The sequence below is a fragment of the Poromitra crassiceps genome (genome assembly GCF_964638095.1).
Source record: "Poromitra crassiceps genome assembly, chromosome: 23".
Taxonomy (NCBI): Eukaryota; Metazoa; Chordata; class Actinopteri; order Beryciformes; family Melamphaidae; genus Poromitra; species Poromitra crassiceps.
The window spans coordinates 5618223-5643548 of record NC_139639.1 but is presented as its reverse complement, the minus strand read 5'-3'; the positions used below and the strand labels follow the sequence as shown (position 1 = coordinate 5643548).

The following is a 25326-nucleotide window of genomic DNA, read 5'->3' as shown; positions in this document are numbered from 1 at the left end:
AATGATTCATCAACATGTATGGCTGCCATCATCAACATGCATTGGCTGCCAATAATAAAGAAGATGTTTTGTAACACTTTTTAAAATGATCTGGCCAACTTGCTAATCCTGCTTTGTAAAATGCCCTGGGGAGAAGAAGGCTATATCATGGTTTAGGGAAGGTGAGCTGAGGGGGGGGGGGGGGAGTGTCATGGCTCATATGGGCCAAGAGAGGGTGCTCATAGTCTGGGAAAGAGCTGTCCTGGTTTGTTTTCACAAAATTCCTGGCTGCTATATGTGTTATGCTCATAGAAACACAGTTGGGACTAGGGGGGTCCAACATAATAATTAAAAAGAGATGCACATAGATGTGTAGCACCCACTGGCTTTTGGACATAATGTGTATTATAGCAGCTAGAACGAGACCCCTGGAGGGGGGGGGGTCTCCTAAATTTAACCCCTGCCTGTACAGTATGTCCGCCACTTTGCTGCCTACGTAACAGCCGATGCTATGACGCCTGCATCAGTGTGTGTGTGTGTGTGTGTGTGTGTGTGTGTGTGTGTGTGTGTGTGTGTGTGTGTGTGTGTGTGTGTGTGTGCAGAGAGAGAGAGAGAGAGAGAGAGAGAGAGAGAGAGAGAGAGAGAGAGAGAGAGAGAGAGAGAGAGAGAGAGAGAGAGAGAGAGAGGAGGAAAATAAACACCAGCACCGCGGATATTCAAGTTAATTCACCTCTAGTGTGTTCCCCATGTACTGGGGCGGGCTGATGGCTGGTGATGACTGGTGGAGAACCACTACTGCTGCTGCTGTTGCTGGCGGCGGCGAGGATTTTGCATGATGAGCTTGAGCACAAACGGCTGGCAGCAGTCCGCTCCAGTCCAGTGGAACTCCAGGTGCCACAGTTTCGAACCCTCCCAAGCCATTCTTTTATTTACTAAATGCCCATATCCCTCCGCAGGGTCAGAGAGTATTTTGAAGAAATTGCCAAAGGGGGCTGTCTATTATTTCTTTCGTTATTTTTTTACCCGGCGTTATTAAACATTTGTGGCACATTCGAATAATCTACTACAGCTCGATGAGCCATACCGATTCCCAGGCCAGAGATTTGTGTGCGGGACTTTTAGCTAGGGGGAGGTGGGTCTAGGTTTTTTTTGAGGAGCCTAGAGAGGGTTGTGCTTCGGTGCCACTTAACATTAGATATGGCCACCGTTATAGAGTGCACCGAAGCCTTGTCTTCAACTTAATTTTTTAATGTTTCATAGCCGTCTCGTCGCTCGGCCATTGCGCGCGGACGGGACGTTATTTTTGGCATGCTCCGGTTTGTTTTTACGCGTCTCGGGTGGCGATTGTTGCTGCGTGGCAGGCTGGCTGCTGCGAGAGCCTCGTAACTGGCCGCTTTGGTCCCGCAGCTTGTCGCAGCTGAAGAAAATAGAACCCAGGAGTTGGCAACCGAGCAGCGATCGAGACCTAGCGTTTGCTACAGCACAGCATCTCTACTTTTGAGGAAGATCAAATTATAACGTTTCATTTTAAGAGCGTGTATAGAGTTGCGCATCCGCCTGGATCTGGCATTCAAACAATTGGGCTACCCCGTTAATGGTATATTTGTTGACCGCAGACTTGGGTGGCTAACGCACAACTAGCTAGATAACCTGGACTGGTTGAGAATTAACATTGGTGGCGACGACAGCTGTCATTGGAGAAAGGAAAGTGATCCATCAAATCGCGTGTCCCGATGAAGCTGTTTTCTGCTGGATTTACATCATCTGTCTTTCCGTCAAATGGGCGAAGTTAGGAATAACCTTACAAGATTGGATTACTATGTTATGCGTTATGCATTTTTGAGAACTGCGGTGTTCCTTCATTGGAGAGGCTAGCTAGCTCAATTTAGCTTGCTAGCTAGCTAAGTGATAAAAGTGCGACGTTTCACCCCCCAGTATTTTGGACATGAAGAGAATAATTCGCTATTCATAGGGTTGGAAGGTAAGGCCTATTGGGAAGTTAATAGAATTGTATTCGAGATGTATTTGTTTGCTTTGCAGCTTTTGTGAAAGCAGCTGAGCCAACGTACAGCCAGCTCTAGTCTGTGTTGTCGCCGCCTTGGTTTTCATCAGGAGGACTCAGACTATTCAACGGAACGGAACATTCAATAGACTGGTTCATGGGCACAATAATCAGCAACATTGTGTTGGGTGTCTGGTGTTTGGACACTACTGGAGACTAGATCCAGTCTAAATTCACAATTAAAACACACGCGTGTCACCAAAAAGCAGAAATCCGACCTGGTCTTAAGGAGCAGCGTATTATGTTTTACTTTGTGTGTAACGTGAACACACAGAACTGTTCCGTTTCAGTAAATAGGCTGAGCCTTCCTGTGTGTTGGCCCAAATGCTTTTCATCGCCCTCCCTGCCTTTAACGTTACCCAGTTGTGAGTTGGCTACCTTAACAGATAGCACCGTTTCCATTGATAGAGTCAATGAGTTTGCCACTATTAGATTAGGTTATTGTGTTTAAAGTTAGCATTAGCCGCACGGCATGCCTCTCATTCAAGAGCTGGAGGAGAAATGAATGTTGCCTTGTCGTTGTTTGTCGTAGGCGTACTAGCAGGCTTGAGTTGGCCAACCATTGCTAACTTACTAACCTGTTTGCTATCTGAACCAAAGTTGTCTTGCTGGCCAATATGGCTCAAAGCAGAAACCAATCTGACGCTACTTTTTTTTTGAAGTTAGCAAAAGATCGAGAAATATCTTTTTACATCTTATGCCACGTTCAGCCGATCTCACCACCGATACTCCCGACTCTGGTTGTTCAGGAGAGACATGAGTTCTACACAACAGGCTATCGTTAGCTGCTCGCTTTGTGCTCCAGCTTGAGTAACAAAAGCTAACGTTAGCATCGATCCAATTCATTGTACCCTTGACCAAGAGTTTCCAAATCGTGACGTTAGAAGTGTCGTGGTCTAACCTTAAATGCCGAAACGACTGCCCTGGTCGGTTTCAGTTGAGATAACTGTTATCTGGTCATGGTAGTCTTCATACAATCAATTATTGTTATCTTCGAGCACTCAGCACGACTACCTGAGCTTTGAGGACCAACGCAAACTCCTCTTTCTAACATGATGATATGCATGTCCAAGGAACACATTATCTGAATCCAAAATTGCTCTACAGAATCATTTCAAATTAATTGCACTGCCAATCTAACAATTTTGATGTATTTTCATAAGTTACACTGCTGCCTAGTGCCTTTCCTGTTGTAAATATTTCCTCTGGAATAATCTGCTCTCATTCATTGGAGCTCCACCTGTCTGACTAAAAGCCAAACTGGAAGAGGTTAATGTAACATTAGATGAGGGAGAGAGAGGGAGTATTGTGTATTCAAGTGTATTGGGAACTAGGAATATTCCAGTTGAGTGACGTCACAACCGAGGTCACCACATTCCAGTAAAACAGTCGGGGATCCAGCCAGGGTTAGCTGTAGCCTCATCTCGCTTGAAGGCTATCTCCGTTTCGTGCTGTACCAGCGCAGGAGAGAGTCTGACTCCTACTCTCTCTCTGGTATAGCGGGGAAAAGTCTCTGTTTACAACCATCCAACGAAAGTACCAAGCAGGCCTGCTTTATTGCACAATCAAAAATCAAAATCTTTGTAGAAACCTGCATTTTCAGCGTGAAGGTTGCTAGCTTGCTAGCTAGCGTTGTTTCACAGCGGCGGAGGCACTTGAGAGCGACGCGCAGGGAGTGGAAAGGGATTTCCCTTCGCTCTGACTGAAATGGTCGGACTCTGCATCAATGGCAGAGCTTATCAGCCTGCTTCCAGTGAGTCATTGTTAGTAATAACAGTTGATAACAACACATTACACTGTATTTTCTGCATACAAACACCATAGCAACATGTCCACACAGAAGTTAGACACTACTGTGTGTATATGACTGATTCAATAAGACACAAATAAGACACAAGTGCAAATAAACAGTATTTGCTACAACTTTAACTGCTGTTGCTAGGGGGAGCCTCCATTTTGGATTTTGAGGTCACGCTAGTGAGGCTTCCCCAAGGAAAGCCGAAGTCAGGTGACGCCACAGGGGGCCTTCCTGACCTTTGAACCGGGAGATTCCTAGTTTCCAATACAAATAGAACGGGACAGTAGAATCCCACAAACGAGCAAAACAAATACTCTGTCCAGCACCATCTGATGACAGAGTGTTGTTGATGATGATGACAGAGAGTACAGAGTGAGACACCTCCAAGTGCACTGATGCAGTATGTGTGATTAATTCATTGCTTTATTGTTGGATCAAAATAGGCCACAGCTACCTCTGCCTCTTACAACAACAAGCCACAACACTTAAAGGAACAGCTCACCCTAAAATCCAAAATACATATTTTCCCTCTCATCTGTGGTGCTATTTATCCATCTATATCGTTTTGTGTTAGTTGCCTGAGTTTTGGAGATATCGGCCGCAGAGTTTCTGCCTTCTCTCCAATACAATGGAACTGGATGGCACTCGGCTTGTGGTGCTCAAAGTGCCAAAGAAATATATTTGAAAAACTCAACAGCAATGTCTCTTTCCAGAAATCATGACCCGGTTACTCAAGATAATCCACAGACCTTGTTTTGAGCAGTTTCATGGAGGAACTATTTTCTTTTGACCGAACTACACCCGCTAGCTGCTAGCTAGTTCCTACATGAGACTGCAAAAGAAAATAGTTCCTACATGAAACTGCTCACAACAAAGTCTGTGCATTATCTTGAGTAACCGGGTCATGAATTCTGGAAAGAGACAATACTGTCGAGTTTTTCAAATGTATTTTTCGGGTGATTCGAGCACTACAAGCCGAGTGCCATCCAGATCCATTGTATTCAAGAGAAGGCAGACATCTCTGCGGCCGATATCTCCAAAACTCAGGCAACTATCCCAAAACGATATAGATGGATAAATAGCGCTACAGGTGAGAGGAAAAACAAGTATTTTGGATTTTAGGGTGAGCTGTCCCTTTTAATTGCCCCACAATTTAATTGATTTCACACAACCAGTTAACACACCTGAAAGCAGTTGGAGTTGAATAACACATAGAGCATGACATGTATACAGTCGGTGTATACAGATAAATGTGCTGCCTAAGTCACTTATAGTGCAAGTGTTGTGTATTCTCATATCAATTGAAAATTGCAATCGCTTTTCGTGGTCCACACACATGCAATAACCACATTGTGCTACAAAAACTAGCCAATGTGGAAGGCGATTGGTAAACTTCCAATGTGAATTTAAGGTGCAAGTCCAAATTAGTACAATATTATTACGCAGGTACGGTAGTGACTTTAAATAGCTGTGGCAGAATGGACTAGGCCAGCCATTCGCAACCTGTGGCCTGCGAAGGTATTGCGAGTCGGCCGCCGCCGAATCATTTGCAAAACATTACGATCTTAGTGAAAAAAAGATGAATTAGGCCATTACTATTCTGTATGAGAATGCATTTCTCCATTGTTGAATTATCAATTATCATATTTATTAATTAGCCTATTGCAGACAGCCTCTCACCTTTAGTTTCTGATCTCTGTGTGGTGCTGATGGACAGCTCCTTTTATCGTTAAAATAAAAAGTGCTGTGAGAAGGCATTAGTTGGCCTCCGTACTGTTGACGCTGAGATGTGGGCCATGAACGGTTTTGAGATTTTCAAGTGGGCCATGAGTCTGACGAGGCTGCCTATACCTTGTGGCTGAGCAATTCAAGGTGCCATGTAAATGATGAGTCTTCGTGCGTCAGCCTACATTCTGCCGAAAAATCTCATTTGCTTCTGTCATTCCTTCTCTTTTTATGTTTGATGTCTAATCATCACAAACTATTGTAGTAGATGTTACAGTTTCATTAACTGTTCTCTGCTTTCATATTGAAGCACACGTTATCAACCATCCACATTCTTTATTACTCTTATTTGCCGTAATCATTAAATTGCAATGGCACACATCACATGACATTAGATGTCACGCACTCAGCTAGTTTTCAATTGTTCCCATCAATCTTTCACATCGCCCGGTTGTACAGTAATTACAATAAAGATGTAGAAGCACATATCTTTGGCCCTTTTTGTTTGCTGGTGTATTGTTCTTATTCCTATTGATATGACACGACACGACATCACGTTATTTCCAGCACAGCTGGAACTGGACTCATTCTTGACCCCCAAAAAAACGTTTTTTTTTTTTTGGTCGTGCTATCGCTATTGCGCTTTCCGCAAAACCAATGGCTGCATGCAACAAGTTGACAAGTTGAGATTGGGGTAGGAAAGTCGAAGTCAGGTGACGCCACAGGGGGGGGGGGGCGTTCCTGACCTTTGAACCGGGAGATTCCTAGTTTCCATTTCCAATACAAATAAGACGTTATTTCATACAGTACACTCACCATGCAACAAGTTGACATACAGTACACTCACCGGGCACTCCATGGGAACACCTGTACACCTCACCTGCTTATTCATGCAACGATCCATTCAGACCATCATGTGGCACAAGATCATACAGATAAACGGATCAGCATCTTTAGTAATGATCACACCGAGATCAATCCTAAGACTGCGGAAAACATTTGATCTCACTGACTTTGACCGTGGCATGGATGGGTTGTTGGTGCCAGACGGGCTGCTTTGACTATTTCTGAAACTGCTGATCTCCTGGGATTTTCACGTACAACAGTGTCTAGAGAGGTTATACACAATGTGCAAAAAAACATCGACAGTTCTGCGGACGGAAAGGCCTTGTTGGTGAGAGAGGTTAGAATGGCCAGAGTGGTTGCAGCTGACAGAAAGGCTTCAGGCACTCAGATTTAACCCATTGATAGCTGATGCAGCATTTGCGTGTATATCCCTCATTTGTGTGTGTATCCCTTTAAGACCGCGAACCGCGTGACGCGGTTCGCGGTCTTAAAGGGATACACACACAAATGCTGCATCAGGTACCAATGGGTTAAAACTGTGCTGAGCAGAAACGCATCAGAATGCAACACGTCAGACTTGAGAGGCACATGTCTCTTTGGTAGCTGGGTTGACACTGAGCTGAAAGCTGATACCTACCTGTATTCAGGTGTTCCTAATAGAGCTCAGCAGTCACGTGACTTTTTTTCGTGACGGCATTGACCCGGAAGTAAGTTCCCCATTTCATTTTCTCCATAGACAATTTTGAAAAATCTTTATATAACGAGTTTTAAGGCTGGAACCAAGCCAATTCAGGCTTGACCTACTGAATCGCGAGTGACCATAAAACATTCGGTTTGAGCAAGAACAAAAAATAACAACAGGGGTTAATTCGATTTCCCCCTCCTTTATGACAAAAAGTCATGTGACTGTTGAGCTCTATAAAGTGCTTGGTGAGTGTATGTTCTCTGGCGTTTCCCTAAAGGCATTTTGGGAAATGTAGGAAAGCACCAACCAAAATTGAAGAAGTAGGCCGAGGCAAAGTGGGTACACCGAAAAAGTAAATTGTAACACTCCATCACAAAATGTTTCCTGGAATTCATTAAGCATTGCAAATAGCTGATATATAAAAGTGTAATGGTATCCAGTGTTTGCCCTAGAAAGATGTTCAGGCCTGGAGGGATTTCGAAACGTCCCCCGACCGCATGGTGGGGGCCCTCGCTGGCGACGCTAAACTTTTAGCTAACCTGTTCGCATCTATGTTGGCAATGGCGTCCCAAGTATCATCGTACTATTATGGGATGCGATGCGAACAGTTGTATTATGGGATGTGCGTTTCCCAGGCAACGACACATGTTGACACGTTTTGGAACAGCGCTGCACGCTGGCACAATGCTCCTAAAAGCAAAATGCTTATTGTTTTGATTGATTTGGCATCTTCTATTACTGTCAACACTAGTAGTAATAGTATGCCATAAAGGTTTACTGAGATTTTGGGGACAAAAATCTAAAAATAATAATAATTGCAATTTCTCCCTGGCCTGGCGGGGGCGCCGTTGGCCTGGTGGGCCCGCCAGGCCTGTAGAATGGTAGGGGAAACACTGGTATCAGAGGGTGGACTTTTCCTTGTCAACATCTTTTCTTGCCATAGCTTTTGATTTGGGAAAACACAGTGAACTTGAGCACCAGGAAAAACCGTGAGAAGGGTGCAGATTTGTGCACAGTTGAGTTGAGTCTCATTCAGATAGACCTCATTCCAAACAATATGAAGCCATTGAATAAGCGGTGTTCCTGAAATGTAGTAGCATGCATGGATGTGCTAGAGGAGAAGCTGACCACTCATTTCATGTCAAAATGGCAAAAACAATAAATATATATATATATCACAAGGCTTAAAATATAAATGGCCATCAGGATGGCCTGGTGTCTGTGAGCCAAGGAGGCGCACAGTCACGCCATGTTCTGGTGACGTGGGCTTGAATTTGGCTCATGGCATATATCATCCCCTCCCTCCCATCTTGCCTGTTAAGCTTATTAATAGTCTAAAATTAGACGAGGTGAAAATGAGCACCTCTATGGAAAATAATCAGATTTTATCATATAGTTTAGTTCTCAGATGTTGACTAAATTAGAGCACTTTTTCTTTTCTTCAGAGTTCCGTTATCTGCAACAGCTCATGCTTGCCTGACTGTACCTCCCTCTCTCTCCGCTTGTTCAGCATGTCATCAGAGGAGAAGACTGTGGACCCCTCTGAACAGGGACCCTCGCCAGGGGCCACGTCCACAGGAAGCCCCGCCCACGCAGACAAGCGCCCCCGTGGACGGCCGCGCAAGGATGCTGCCACAGTCCCGCCGCAGGCTCCACCCTCCGCCACGTCCAAGACCAGGAAGAAGTACGTTCACTCATTCAGGCAATATGGCCGAAATCATCACACTGTCAGTTTGACACGCCCCATCGTGCTTTTGTTTGAAGACAGAAGATAATGCATTCCTTCATTCTCATACCCAATTCTTTTTTCTTTTTTTTGCAATTCACTCATATCTTGAATGCGGAGGCTTATTTTAATTAAGATGTAACCTTGTGGTGCGACTAAAGAAAGTCGGGATTAAACTACCGTAAGTTTGTTATGAAGAAGACTTATTTTACAATGATTGCTTGGGCTAGTTTTATTATATACTTCCTTCCCTCAATTAGCTTAGTCTACCGTTGATGTACGAGTAGCCAGTGAGATGGACAAATGCAGCTAACCAGTGGGGATGGCATGTTCACGTAGGGGGGGGGGGGTACTTTGAATGATCTCCTGGGAAAGAGATTTGTTTAAAAAGAAAATGCATTTTTAAAGGCCTTTATCATAGGAATTTAAAATTCCCCTTTATTTATAAACATGCTTAAATATAATAATAATAATAAATTGTAAAAAAAAACGTAATTAAAATGTTGTTGTCGGAAAAGCGTGCCCAGGTAACCTCGATTAGAAGCCCCTTTCATGCAGGCTTCTGTAATCGTCATACTCGACAGCAGCAGCAGCATGAATCGAGGCAATGCCAGCACAAAATATTTCAATCTCTTTCCTGTACAAAGTGCCTGGCGTCTTTGTGACTTCCATAGCAACACACACAATGCAGCTTAGAGCTCCTGTGTAATATAATGCCTGCGAGGTTCTTAACCCTCTCCTCCTTAGTCTGTCCTCTCAATCAATCTTAATTCCCCGCTCTCGATGGATCATTTTATCTGCCCGGGTCCAGGGCAGCACTGTGCTACCGCCATGGCCTCTGGATGACCCGGGACACATCTTGGATTACTTCATGTTGATGTGTGCTGGTGAAGAAGATTCAGCGTTTAATACGTTGACCAGAAATCTGCTCTCCTGCCGTATCTGCGCCGCAAACCGTTAATGATCAGTGTTGTTGTCATGGTCAGAATCGCTTGGATTACAAAATCAATTTGTGATACCAAATGTTGGCTGTAGCTACTGTAAGGATTGATAAAAAAAAATGAGTCACTATTTTCTTCTTAAATTTCTGTGTCATTTTTAAAATACAGTATACAGGATGGGATAGAAGTATTTTGTACTATTTGGGTAAGCAGTAAGCACCCATGTAGAAACCAGCTTGGTGTTGAGAGGAAAGGGGGGTTGGTTGGGTGAGGGAGGAGGTCATTGGATTGATCAAGTTGGGACGTCCCATGACCGAGGTTTCATTGAATTAGGGCCAAGGCACCTCCAGAAGGCCCACCTGTAACTTCTCATGTCCCAGAACCACCCCCACCACCACCCAAGACCACCCCCTCCACGCCCTCCACCCATCTCTCACTACCCGTTTCTATACTTCACTTAACAGCTAGTTCACAACATTATTACGGCCATTAGTTTCTGGTCTCTTATAGGCTTTCTGGCCTGAAACGAGCCGCTCAGCAGTTGAGAAACAGTTGTAACAGAAATAAATGGACCTTTGCTTACTTCCTGCTGCAGTGTTTGCTAATACAATAGCAGACAGGAAATAGACTAGGGGCCAAACTGTTCCCATAGCAACAAGGGAACGTCAGTGAAAGTCTGTAGGTTCATAAATGTTTGGCATCCTCAATCGCAGACCCATTATTGTGCAACAAGTTCACCGAGCTCTGAGTCAATCTTAGGATCCCAAATTAATCCTGTGTTTAGATAGAGATAGTGTTTAGACATTTTTAGATGTTAAAATGAATATTTATGAAAAGGCAGACATTTCTGCAATCGCTCGCTCATGTAGACCTGGTTGTTGGAATTTACTAGATTTGCCCACGCTCCATCTGCTATTCAGTCCATTCACAAATAGCAGAATCCATGACGGGTTTTCCAGTCTGCTCCCTCAGAGCTGGGACTACTTACCACAGCATTATTTTCACCTTTTCTTTCTCTCTCTCTCTCTCTCTCTCTCTCTCTCTCTCTCTCTCTCTCTCTCTCTCTCTCTCTCTCTCTCTCTCTCTCTCTCTCTCTCTCTCTCTCTCTCTCTCTCTCTCTCTCTCTCTCTCTCTCCCTCTCTCCCTCACTCTCCCTCTCCCCCCCCCTGTGGTGGGACTGTAGGGGGATAAGTTGTGCAGGGTATGAGGGTTGGATGTTAGACTGTAGTGTGGGGGGGGGGGGGGTAAGTTGTGCAGGGTATGAGGAGGATTGGATGTTAGACTGTAGTAGGGGGGGATAAGTTGTGCAGGGTATGGGGGTTTGAATGTTAGACTGTAGCGGGGGATACGTTGTGCTGGGTATGGGGTGTTGGATGTAACTGTCGGGGGGGGATAAGTTTGAGCAGGGTATGGGGGTTGGATGTTACTGTAGGGGGGATAAGTTGTGCAGGTTATGGGGGTTGGATGTTACTGTAGGGGGATAAGTTGTGCAGGGTATGAGGGTTGGATGTTAGACTGTAGGGGGGATACGTTGTGCAGGGTATGGGGGTTGGATGTTACTGTAGGGGGGATAAGTTGTGCAGGGTATGAGGGTTGGATGTTACTGTAGGGGGATAAGTTGTGCAGGGTATGAGGGTTGGATGTTACTGTAGGAGGGGATACGTTGTGCAGGGTATGGGGGTTGGATGTTACTGTAGGGGGGATATGTTGTGCAGGTATGGGGGTTGGATGTTACTGTAGGGGGGATACGTTGTGCAGGGTATGGGGGTTGGATGTTAGACTTGTAGGGGGGAAAGTTGTTCATTGTATGAGGGTTGGATGTTACTGGTAGGGGGGATACATTGTGCAGGGTATGGGGGTTGGATGTTACTGTAGGGGGGATAAGTTGAGCAGGGTAGGGGGGGTTGGATGTTACTGTAGGGGGGATAAGTTGTGCAGGTATGGGGGTTGGATTGTTACTGTAGGGGGATACGTTGTGCAGGGTATGGGGGGTTGGATGTTAGACTGTAGGGGGGATAAGTTGTGCAGGGTATGAGGGTTGGATGTTACTGTAGGGGGGATAAGTTGTGCAGGGTAATGGGGGTTGGATGTACTGTAGGGGGGATAAGTTGTGCATTGTATGGGGTTGGATGTTACTGTAGGGGGGATAAGTTGTGCAGGGTATGGGGGTTGGATGTTACTAGTAGGGGGGATAAGTTGTGCATTGTATGGGGGTTGGATGTTACTGTAGGGGGGATAAGTTGTGCATGTATGGGGGTTGGATGTTACTGTAGGGGGGATAAGTTGTGCATTGTATGGGGGTTGGGATGTTAGACTGTAGGGGGGATAAGTTGTGCATTGTATGAGGGTTGGATGTTACTGTAGGGGGGGATACGTTGCACAGGGTATGAGGGTTGGATGTTAGACTGTAGGGGGGATACGTTGTGCATTGTATGGGGGTTGGATGTTACTGTAGGGGGGATAAGTTGTGCAGGGTATGAGGGTTGGATGTTACTGTAGGGGGGATAAGTTGTGCAGGGTATGGGGGTTGGATGTTACTGTAGGGGGGATAAGTTGTGCAGGGTATGGGGGTTGGATGTTACTGTAGGGGGGATAAGTTGTGCAGGGTATGGACGTTGGATGTTACTGTCGGGGGGTTAAGTTGTGCAGGGTATGGGGGTTGGATGTTACTGTAGGGGGGATACGTTGTGCAGGGTATGAGGGTTGGATGTTAGACTGTAGGGGGGATAAGTTGTGCAGGGTATGGACGTTGGATGTTACTGTCGGGGGGTTAAGTTGTGCAGGGTATGGGGGTTGGATGTTACTGTCGGGGGGTTAAGTTGTGCAGGGTATGGGGGTTGGATGTAACTGTAGGGGCCGGGGGGGTATGTTGAGCAGGGTATGAGGGTTGGATGTTACTGTAGGGGGGATACATTGTGCAGGGTATGGGGGTTGGATGTTACTGTAGGGGGTGATAAGTTGTGCAGGGTATGGGGGTTGGATGTTACTGTAGGGGGGATAAGTTGTGCAGGGTATGGGGGTTGGATGTAACTGTAGGGGGGATAAGTTGAACAGGGTATGGAGGTTGGATGTTACTGTAGGGGGGTTAAGTTGTGCAGGGTATGGAGGTTGGATGTTAGTCTTGAGTGTTTGTCAGTGAAATAAATGGCTGTCTCATCGCTGAAATCCGATGCCTTTCGGTGTAGTTAGTTCTAATTACAGTATGTTCTGCGTAGCAACGTATGTAATAGCCAACATCTACTTTGTGTGTGCACACTGCACATACATGTAGGATTGTGCGAGTAGATGAAAATGTCACACACGGCTGATTTCTACATTTGTGTTTGCCTCAGAGAACTAAGAAGCAGTTGAATGACATTGGCTACAGAGTGAAAAAACGTGCATGCATTGAGCCTGTAAAACGAAGACTAGTGAGGCAGCTGGTGTGGTCAGCTGCAAGGGTCTTAAGGCATTTTCTAGTATCAGGTCTTCCCTATTACGACTGTAGAAAGTGTTCTTTCTTTGTCTCGCACAGCTGGAGAGCTCTGAAGATGATTTTTTTAAATCCAGATGTCTGTCTGCACTCCCCTCTTGTTAACACAGCTTATTACAATGGTGGGAGGAGGACCGACAGCAGTACTTCCTGCTTGGTCAGACGTTCCTGCAGACACGATTGGCCGTGTCTGCAGGTGAGGTGGGAATCCAGGTAGCTGTCAGTCGGGGCACCTGTTCGGGGGGAGGGGGAACTGGGGGGAATAGCGTGATCCATCCTCCCACGCGGTACGTCGTGATGGTGAACTTACTCGCTGTGAGGTGAAAAGAAGCAGCTGGCGACTGCACATGTATCGGAGGAAGCATGTGCTAGTCTACAACTCTCCCCAGATCGGCAGAGGGGGTGGAGCAACAACCGGGACAGCAGGGGGAAGTACAATTGGGGAGAAAATGGGAGGTGTGTGTGTGTGGGGGGGGGGGGGGGGGCTTTAATAGTGCAGAGGTCTTTCTGTAACAGAGCTTTAATAGTGCAGAGGTCTTTCTGCAACAGAGCTTTAATAGTGCAGAGGTCTTTCTGTAACAGAGCTTTAATAGTGCAGAGGTCTTTCTGTAACGGAGCTTTAATAGTGCAGAGGTCTTTCTGTAACGGAGCTTTAATAGTGCAGAGGTCTTTCTGTAACGGAGCTTTAATAGTGCAGAGGTCTTTCTGTAACAGAGCTTTAATAGTGCAGAGGTCTTTCTGTAACAGAGCTTTAATAGTGCAGAGGTCTTTCTGTAACAGAGCTTTAATAGTGCAGAGGTCTTTCTGTAACGGAGCTTTAATAGTGCAGAGGTCTTTCTGTAACGGAGCTTTAATAGTGCAGAGGTCTTTCTGTAACAGAGCTTTAATAGTGCAGAGGTCTTTCTGTAACAGAGCTTTAATAGTGCAGAGGTCTTTCTGTAACAGAGCTTTAATAGTGCAGAGGTCTTTCTGTAACAGAGCTTTAATAGTGCAGAGGTCTTTCTGTGATGGAGCTTTAATAATGCAGAGGTCTTTCTGTAACAGAGCTTTAATAGTGCAGAGGTATTTCTGTAACAGAGCTTTAATAGTGCAGAGGTCTTTCTGTAACGGAGCTTTAATAGTGCAGAGGTCTTTCTGTAACAGAGCTTTAATAGTGCAGAGGTCTTTCTGTAACAGAGCTTTAATAGTGCAGAGGTCTTTCTGTGATGGAGCTTTAATAATGCAGAGGTCTTTCTGTAACAGAGCTTTAATAGTGCAGAGGTCTTTCTGTAACAGAGCTTTAATAGTGCAGAGGTCTTTCTGTAACGGAGCTTTAATAGTGCAGAGGTCTTTCTGTAACAGAGCTTTAATAGTGCAGAGGTCTTTCTGTAACAGAGCTTTAATAGTGCAGAGGTCTTTCTGTAACAGAGCTTTAATAGTGCAGAGGTCTTTCTGTAACGGAGCTTTAATAGTGCAGAGGTCTTTCTGTAACGGAGCTTTAATAGTGCAGAGGTCTTTCTGTAACAGAGCTTTAATAGTGCAGAGGTCTTTCTGTAACAGAGCTTTAATAGTGCAGAGGTCTTTCTGTGATGGAGCTTTAATAATGCAGAGGTCTTTCTGTAACAGAGCTTTAATAGTGCAGAGGTCTTTCTGTAACAGAGCTTTAATAATGCAGAGGTCTTTCTGTAACAGAGCTTTAATAGTGCAGAGGTCTTTCTGTAACAGAGCTTTAATAGTGCAGAGGTCTTTCTGTAACGGAGCTTTAATAGTGCAGAGGTCTTTCTGTAACAGAGCTTTAATAGTGCAGAGGTCTTTCTGTAACAGAGCTTTAATAGTGCAGAGGTCTTTCTGTAACAGAGCTTTAATAGTGCACAGGTCTTTCTGTAACGGAGCTTTAATAGTGCAGAAGTCTTTCTGTAACAGAGCTTTAATAGTGCAGAGGTCTTTCTGTAACAGAGCTTTAATAGTGCAGAGGTCTTTCTGTGATGGAGCTTTAATAGTGCACAGGTCTTTCTGTAACAGAGCTTTAATAGTGCAGAGGTATTTCTGTAACAGAGCTTTAATAGTGCACAGGTCTTTCTGTAACGGAGCTTTAATAGTGCAGAGGTCTTTCTGTAACAGAGCTTTAATAGTGCAGAGGTCTTTCTGTAACAGAGCTTTAATAGTGCAGAGGTCTTTCTGTAACGGAGCTTTAATAGTGCAGAGGTCTTTCTGTAACGGAGCTTTAATGGTCTTCACTTTGTTGTCATTCTTAGCTTTTTAGGCTTGTTCCTTATCTCGACATGGAAGTCATTTGGAGGGAGGGGTTGATTTGGCATCCAGCCGATTGTGATTTCTCTCTCCAGTGGCACTGAAAATTACCCCCGCTCCCCATCTCCTCCCCCACGTCCCACCCCCTGCATCCTCCCGAGTACCCCCCCACTCCCCATCTCCTCCCCCACGTCCCACCCCCTGCATCCTCCCGAGTACCCCCCCACTCCCCGTCTCCTCCCCCACGTCCCACCCCCTGCATCCTCCCGAGTACCCCCCCGCTCCCCGTCTCCTCCCCCACGTCCCACCCCCTGCATCCTCCCGTCTACCCCTGAGAGACACGCTGCTCTCATTTGGGCTGCGTTCGCTCTCCCCACTTAGCATGCTCACAATGGATGTTGCTGTTTAATTTGTATCCATGACAATTATCCCCTCCACATGGCGCTCCCAGGACTGGGTTAAAAGAGCTCCCATTGGAGGAGGCTGACACTGACACATCTTTCCATACTGCCAAAGAGGGCTGTGTCTGCATGTGCAGGAGCTGGCACACTGCCGTATGGTTGCATACAAGATGTGCTGCTCATCTGATCTGCTGATGGAGCAGATTCAGTAAGATATGCAAAGGGGTTACTCTGCCTTGGTAATGGCTAGATCCCCCCCCCCCCCCTCCTCCTCCCCTCTTTGGTGCCAGCTAGAGATGCCATCTTCAAAGAGATGGGCAGGTGGAGAAAAGGCCAAGATGGCAGTACAGGGAGAACATGTTGAGGTAGAGAGCAGAGGTGAGGTGGTTTTGGAGAGCTCAACAGGAGAACATGTTGAGGTGAGGTGGTTTTGGAGAGCTCAACAGGAGAACATGTTGAGGTAGAGAGGTGAGGTGGTTTTGGAGAGCTCAACAGGAGAACATGTTGAGGTAGAGAGCAGAGGTGAGGTGGTTTTGGAGAGCTAAACAGGAGAACATGTTGAGGTAGAGAGGTGAGGTGGTTTTGGAGAGCTCAACAGGAGAACATGTTGAGGTAGAGCAGAGGTGAGGTGGTTTTGGAGAGCTCAACAGGAGAACATGTTGAGGTGAGGTGGTGTTGGAGAGCTCAACAGGAGAACATGTTGAGGTGAGGTGGTTTTGGATAGCTCAACAGGAGAGCATGTTGAGGTAGAGCAGAGGTGAGGTGGTTTTGGATAGCTCAACAGGAGAACGTGTTGAGGTAGAGAGCAGAGGTGAGGTGGTTTTGGATAGCTCAACAGGAGAACGTGTTGAGGTAGAGAGCAGAGGTGAGGTGGTTTTGGAGAGCTCAACAGGAGAACATGTTGAGGTGAGGTGGTGTTGGAGAGCTCAACAGGAGAACATGTTGAGGTGAGGTGGTTTTGGAGAGCTCAACAGGAGAACGTGTTGAGGTAGAGAGCAGAGGTGAGGTGGTTTTGGAGAGCTCAACAGGAGAACATGTTGAGGTAGAGCAGAGGTGAGGTGGTTTTGGAGAGCTCAACAGGAGAACATGTTGAGGTGAGGTGGTTTTGGAGAGCTCAACAGGAGAACATGTTGAGGTGAGGTGGTTTTGGAGAGCTCAACAGGAGGGCCATTGCTTCCTCTTCTGTAGCTCAGAGCAATTAGGAATAGATGAGGCAAGAGCCCCTTGTTGACTATCAGAATGCTCCAGTTGGTTGTATGTGATGTGATTTTTGCCCCCAGACTCTTTGTATTAATAAAGGGACACTTGTGGTGTGTTTTAATAATGATGATCAACAGTTTAGTTAGACAAAAGAAACATGCCAAACAAACACCAGACTCTGTTCCCTGCACATATACAGTATATACCTTACACAATATATCATATACAGTGTGTACGTGCTAATGTAGGTGGATATAAGGCAGAGTACTCATGCTAATGTACCCCTCCCCATCAGATGGGGTGATGTCACGGGGTCTAAAAAAAAAAAAAAAGATTTTTGTTGTTGCAGTGTACGTTTTTCTTCTTATTTTGTGCAGTGTACTGACTACTAGGGGTGGGAATCACCAGATGCCCACGATACAATACTAAAACGATACTTGAGTCACGATACGATAGTATTACGATATCGCCGATATTGCGATATATTGAATATTGCGATATTGCGATATATTGTGATTTTTTACTTTTTCAACTGCACATGATATCCCCAAAGGAAAACTTTGTCAACATCTGGTTTATATAAGAACAATTTTCCAGTCTGTAGATCTGACTTCAACCATTTTATTGCAGCAACATTGTCAAGTAGACAGACCAACAACTTTCATAAAGTCATGTCATAGTTGCATGCACCTGACAAACTGAACTGTTTGTTACAGCCTACTTACAGTCCACCTTAACTGGATGTGTGTGTGGACTACTGTACTTAGGTAGTTTTTGAACAATGCAACTTCACTTCACTTGCACAAAACATCTTGTGCAGCCCATTCAGTAACTGGGGAATTTATAAATTACTGTTATGACAAAACTGTTACTGTTAAAACAAAATGAAAATATGCTACCGTTTGTTTACTGCTGGCCTTGGAACTAAAGTTTATAGTAGCCCGGTGGCCTGGCATGGCCTGCAATTTTTTTTTTTTTTTTTTTTTTACAAAATGATTAACTCATTGAGTGCCAATGACGACAATCGTCATCAATTCGAATAGTAACGTAGAGTGCCAATGACGACGATTGTCGTCAATTGCGTTTTATGACGGTGGGACGTGGATCAAAGCCTGATCCATCTCCTGTGAAAGTATGGTGGATGTTGAATGTGTAAAAGCTATTTTACGGACCCATTAGGTGGCGACAGTGCTCTCCAGATTACAGAAAGGCGAGGAAAAAACAGAAGAAGTCATGGGGAAACGGAAATCGCATCGGTATGCATCGATATGCATGAAGCATAACGTTAGCTGTGCCTGCAGCAGCCAATCTGCTGCCACAATTGAGCCCCTCTGTGTCCGCTGCGATAGCCCATCCGCATGATTAGTTGTGGAGTTGTTATTATTCTCAACTGGAAGCGATGGGAGCCGGTGACAAATACACGCGGAACGCTGTAAAAAAGCTGGATGTAGCGCACTTTTCAGTACAGAGCAAACGCAGCAGAGAGCCACCAGAGACACTCCCACGGAGGTGGGGTTTGCAGTTGAGCGGGGTGGGGCACGCAGGGCAGCATACAACACTGACCCAGACAGACCCAGACAGCAGGACAGGATTGGCAAACACAAGCTAGAATATCTGATGCCCACCAGCAGTAAATCAAGACCAGCATGAAGCTGCAACCAGCAGCGCACGCAGGGGCCAGCGCTGCTGGTTGCAGCTAAAAAATATTATTTTGCAAAACAAAATTCCTTTGTTTTCACTGTTTTATTGAAGGAAATTATTTTTGAGGTGTGACTACATCAGAAAATATTAGCTTCAGAGTCAGTCATGTGCTTGAAATGCTTCATTTCACAAAAGGCTAATTATCTCAGCTTCTAGTTTGAAACGTCTCTTTTTGGTGAAATCAACCTATCTTCTCCGGCTCATAACTAAAGAACGGAAAATGATATCAATAAACTTTTTTTTGCTGATGATAGAAGAGAGTCTCATCGTTCTTTGCGCGTGTTCGGTGTTTACATAGTAATATCACACAATATTCTGTGGGCCTCGATAAATCACTGAAAACGCTCTGAAACTCTGGCACTGGGAGCATCCGTTTTCCAAAAGTGGCTGGCACTCAATGAGTTAACAATAGCGATTGCTCGACCAACATGAATCTCGTCGACCAAGAGCACATCGACCAAACAATCGACCTGGAGGGGGCAGCCCTAACACACACACACACACACACACACACACACACACACACACACACACACGAATCGCCTAATAATAATTACTCTGAAAGCTGTATGCTACATAGCTATCATAAGTTGATAGGTCGCAGCCAGCTTGATGGTAGCTAAGCTAACAACCATTGCTAACCCAAGAAGGATACAGAATACTGTTACAGAAAGAATATCTCAGTCAGCTCTGTGTATAGGTGGAAATTAATAAATGAATAAACTAGCAGTTGTGTTAAAATATGTATCGTTTGTACACTCAGATGTATTGCTGGGTACCATTTTCCATCTTACGCCCGCATGTTGCTCGATCCAATTTCCAATTCGATATCCATTCGGTTAGGGATATTTCAGTTACAATACTAATTTTGCTTGGATAGGAAAGATATTCTCAGAGAGCGAATGCTGTAAATTGTACAAGGAACCCTCTAACCTGGTGCATTATTAAAGATACATGAAGAATTGACCCCCAAAGCAGTTACATGAATGTGCTTTTTATTTAACGTGACCAACACTGCACAGCAGTCAAAGCAGTATAGTAGAGGTGTGAGGAAGGGTAACATCTGTAAACTGGAATGGGTCTGTACTACTATCTATGGTCTGTACACTATGGAAATGAATCCTGTCAGAGAATTGTTTATTTCCATGAACTGAGTTTATCGACATCATCCGAAATAACCTACATTAGCATGAATAAACACTGATAATAACATAACTCTGTGTCTACAAAGTATTTAAACCGTCAGTCAGTTGAGCTAGCAAACTGTCTGCAAGTAAGTTATGCTAAACGAACAACGAATAGAATGAGGTAGAATATGTTAAGTAAGAAGGTCTATTTTTAGGCAAAATTGTTCACATCATAAATATCACATCTTACATGTAGGTCGTTGATGCACACTTCAGGGTTATAGACAGTTAATTGTCTCTGGACAGGTTGTCATTCTGGCCGCTAGCCACCAGGAAAAATCTGCTCGTTAACTACTGCAGAGTCCGCTCGTTAAGGACAGCATGTTAGGAAGATGAGAGAGGGAGAGAGAGTCTGTGTGTGTGATGTCACCTTATTAAGATGGATCACAGATTTGATTAAATAAGCAATAAGCTAGTTGGGGTTTACAACCTAGGTCAACTATTTCAACATGATGGTTAAGGTCATAGAGTTATTCTTTTCTGAAGGAATTATTATTGTTATTTGTCAGTGAGGACAAATAACAAATAACTGCGATGAACACAAGCAGCAGGTTCTACTAACCCTTTCCCCCTGCAGGTCTGAAAACATACTGAACAGTGACCTGAGTACTAATGTAGGCTACTGGCTACATACCCAACTGTATGAATTATTCGTCTAGAGAAGACACAAAACAAGGCTTATGTTAGAGGCTCAAAGTGCTTTGTTCTAAGCGCCACTGCAGTAGCCTGGCTGCCTACAGGTGGCTATTGCACGAGTGGTAGGGCTGTGAATCTTCACTGGCCTCACGATTCGATTCGATTACGATTCAGAGGGCTACGATTCGATTTACGATTATCGATGCATCTTCAATCGATGCATCACTTTTTTCCCCAATGATTTATTTTTTCTCACTTTCTTTTTTCTCACTGTGTGGCTACTTTTAAAATAAAAGTGCATTTGGAATTGCATTGTATTATGATCCAAATAAACAACTGCATGTACTTCCATTATATTTTATTTGATTATTTATTTATTTATTTATTTATTTATTTTTATAATCGATTTTTGACATTTGCGAATCGATGCAGAATCGTGCACGTCTGCATCGCGATGCATCTTATAATCGATTATTTTTTACACCCCTAACGAGTGGCAGAGCTCAGTCTGCAGACTGATTTCAGTCAGCTTTAACCTTCATCTGTAATTGAACTGTGCTTTACTCTTACTTCTTACTAGGCATTGAGCGTGCTACGGCGCGATGCATAAGCTCGTAGCTCGTTGGCTGCGTGGCCTCGCCTGCCCTATTGGTGTGTGTGTGTGTGTGTGTGTGTGTGTTGCTCACTAAAGTTATTGCATCAGTGATGTCACAATGCCTCCTTGTGTGTGTGTGTGTGCCCCATTATGATATATCACTGATGACATCATCAGTGTGTGTGTGTGTGTGCGCCCCCTATGACATCACTGATCAGTCTTGTCACAATGCTTCCTTGTGTGTGTGTGTTGTGACATCATCATTGATGACATCACTGATGACATCACATCATTAGCTAATTAGCCTAATAAAAAAATATGGCTCCGTCAGGTCACCCGCACGGGTGACCTTTACACACCCTGAAGGTTTCAGCCCGATCGCACGTAAAACGGCATAGCTGTGGCCGAACACAGAACTTGAAACAAACAAAGTCCACATAACCAATTGTATATAGATAGATAGATAATAATAATAATAGATAGATAGATTGTCATTGAACATTATTACTTTACATTGATGTTGAGAGTGGCAGAGGAGATTGATGCATACAAAAGCACACGTTTGTGCATTAAAAAAAATCACCAGAATGTTGGAAAGTGTCTGACACTCAAAATCTCATGTGGGATGAACAAGCCCCATATACCAGCCAGGACATTTCAAGGCAAGGACATTTCAACAATTGCGCAAAAGATTTTGAATCTCGGTTGTATTTTCTGCACATTTGCTGCCTGATTTTATCTGATGGGTTTGGGCCCAAGCTTCATTGGATGAGGCGGTCTGAAGCGGTACGGGCACGCACGCACGGTTCTCCAGAAAGCTGCAAGCTGCCATCGGCCGGTTCCAGCCAGGCACGTTTTGAACGGGCACTGCACTAGTAATAATTAATGCACAATCACCCCTAAGGTTATGTCAGTTCAAGATTCCACACGTGACTCGTTCATATTCATGATGAGATAGATGTTTGTGGTGTTTAAATTACCAAGTTGTTCCACACTTAATAAGCGAGGCCTGTATTCTGGTTTGGAATGTGGCTAGCAGCATGTTCAGCGCTTGCAACCTCAATTAGCTCGTAATGAGTCGTCATCCCACTGGGGACTGTGAATGATGAGGCGTTGGTTTCCAGTGTTGTACTGAAGATAAACATGAGTCTCAATTTTGATACACGGTCAACTTTGATCTGAGACATCCCAACAAAGGCACACAGTAGATCGGTTATAGCCACACAGTCCTTTATTGATTTTGTAGACAGGGTTAGTAGGCCCACTTGAGTGCCACAATAGACCCATTTCATAGCAACCATTTTGGAGGCGGTGAAGCAGGAAGTAAAGCAGGTGTAACCAATACGGTGTTCCAGTGCCAAGGAGGCCCTCATTAATGTTATTGGTTACAGCTGCTTTACTTCCTGCCTTACCACCTCATTAACGGTTGCTGTGAAAAGGAGCCTAAGCTCAGGCTTTGTCTCTGTATTTTAATTCTCAGTCTTCTTCATGTCTGACTTATCAAAGCAGAGCTATCTTCTACATTTGTCTGGCTCCATCCCCCGGACTCCCAACACAAGCCCACCAGGACCACCACAGCTGTATTGTACCTCCACCCTCCTCCTCCACCCTTCTGCCTTGCCCAGTGGCGCGAGTGCCTCCATTAAAATCCGTGACAGCTGTGACTATATTTAACTAATTCATGACCCCACCCCCCTCTTGAGGCAAACGCAGGCACTTTTTTTTTGGGGGGGGGGTCTCGTTTTCTCTTTCGCTGCCTCTCCTCTTATTTGTTTCTGTCTCTTCCTCCCCCTAGGGGTCGCACCAGAGGGAGGGTCGTTGTGGACGAGGAGGACAGCATGGACGGGACGGACATAACAGAGTCCATAGGAGGCCCTCAGGACACAGGTGAGTCTCTCTTTTTCGATACATTATTTACCTGGCGGTGTGTTGCCGAGGGAGTGATCATCAAAAACCTGAGCTTGCACATGCAGGCAGCCTCATGCAGAGAGAGAGAGTGCTTCAGAGATGGTTTGGGTGGAGGAGAGGAGCCTCCCCCTCTCTCCCGGAGAGAGATGGGTGAGAGCTGCTTTTTCGTTGGCACCCCGTGCTTGTACTTCAGGGCTGTAATTGAAAGGGTTTATCTGGAGCTGTGAAGCTGCAGAGGAGAGGGGTGTATCTATGTTTTTCTCTCCCCGTCTCGCTGCTCCCATCTCTCCTCCTCTCCTGCAGAAGCACGTTGGCATCGAGGTGCAGTGGGAAAGAGCCCAAGGCTAATGCCCTCTAAAAGCTTCTTAAAAACCCATCAGTCTCTCCCGTCCACAGCCATTTATCTGCTTTTTTTTATGTGTGTACATCACGTACGTCACGCGCCGTGCCGCCCCACTCCCATAGATCTCAGCGTCAGCGCTGTCCTGTTGCTGTGCTGGTGGTGGTGGGGGATATTGGGGGGAATGGGATAAGCCAGTTTCCAGCTTTTTCCTGTCTTAGCTGTAGTTCACCTCGTAGCAACACGCGGCGATTTTTTCGGCACGTAAAAAAAAAAAATCTAACAATTGATTGATTTGTTGTTTCTATTGACAAAGAACAGGTCACACCCGGTCGGCTTTTTCTTTCAGTCTACTCTCTTGTCTACCAAAGCGCAGTGGTTCCAGCTCTCTCTTGTCTCCAGGCTTTTTTGGCCAAATTAAATCCACAGCCAGTCTATACAGTCTTGCTCCCAAAGTGCTGTGTGTGCAGCCGAGGTCAAGCACGCTGGATCTGTGCTTCACAAAGGTCAAACATGCCAGTTCCAGCATGCCCTGTGCTAATCTTGTGTTTAACCCCGGTGCCCTGACGATTGTCTGCCTTGACATGACTGACTTTTTTTTCCCCTCCATGCACACAGCACACCACTATAAAAACGTATTTATGGTAATGTGACAACTTCTCGAACCAAAACCCGCTTAAAACATTTTGAGGAGAACTTTGTTAATTTTGACACTAAAAATGGCTGGCGTGTTGTTGACATGCTAAATGCTCATCAGAATACCAAATACCAAAGAATAACTTCAAAAATCAAAGGTGATTTGCAGGTTCCCGCATCTCTCTCATATCTCTAGTAGAGCCCGACCGATATATCGTTCCACCGATATGTTGGCCGATATTGCCGATATTTCTTTATTTTCTATTTTTTGAGTTATAGACAGCATGTTGTGTATATTTGATCTTTTTTCTCAAGTCAAGTTATATTTTATATTTGTTCTATTTGTGTTTTTCTATTTCTAGTTATTTATCATTATTAAATTCCCAGTTCAGTTTACTGTTTCATTGCATTGATGTCATTTTGGACAATAAAGTTTATTGATAAACTGTAAAATATCCTGCCTACATGACATATCTCAAGTCATATCTTTGTCAAGTATTTGATATTTGAGGGATCATTGCAAAAATATTGTGTAATATGTGTATATATAATATAAGAACATTGGCCGATATATCGATATCATTTTTTTTACTCCCATTGGCATCAGCCTCAAAGATCCAGTATCGGTCGAGTTGTAGTAAATAGTGGTGCACGGGTGTATTTGGTTTAAGAATGAATATCAGGTAATGAGCCTGGATTTGTCCTTGTGTAATGACACTGAATCATTGCGGTATTAGCCTAATTACAGCTCAATGAAATGTTAATAAAAATTAGCATGGCCCAAAGTCTCAAAGAAGGATTTCTGTTGGGACTTGTTTTATACAGTGTGCTTAGACAATTGATTCTTTTTCCAAGGGGGGGTGGGGGCGGGGGGGTGTTTCTACTCTACTCTCATCCAAGTCATCTGCTAGGAGGCGCATATCACACATGTTCTGTGGTTGATGCTAGAATGGATTGGCTGGAGGAGGCTGGGTTTAGGCATGAGGAGTCATGATTTGGTTGGGTTTACTAGTTTAGGCCAGAGCAATCAGCAAAGAGAGTGGCGCCGGTAGAGGTCCAAATGCGTGACGCAGTAGCCAATGAATAGCGAGGAAGGAGGCCCGCGCTACGTTTGAATGCTAAAATAAAGCTGATAATTTACAATTTGATTCTTTAAACGTCGGACCCTTTCAAAGTACAACACAAACTCTCCAGTAAAAAACTGGTCCATTGGAGTGAATGGAGATGTCGCGACTCTTCTATATAAAAAGGCTCTGGTT

The 25326-nt window shown here is 44.7% G+C and overlaps 1 protein-coding gene across 1 annotated transcript in view; it reads left to right on the top strand.

The window, feature by feature from the left end:
- Positions 1 to 1837: 1837 nt before the first annotated feature.
- Positions 1838 to 25326, top strand: part of LOC310797138 (histone-lysine N-methyltransferase 2C-like) — a 103871-nt gene continuing 80382 nt past the window's right edge. Inside the window, exons 1-3 of the mRNA XM_083659450.1 lie at positions 1838 to 1960; positions 8606 to 8779; positions 22979 to 23070. Coding sequence (XP_083515576.1) covers positions 8607 to 8779; positions 22979 to 23070 — 265 coding nt within the window. The 5' untranslated portion in view covers positions 1838 to 1960; position 8606. The remainder of the gene's footprint in view (positions 1961 to 8605; positions 8780 to 22978; positions 23071 to 25326) is intronic.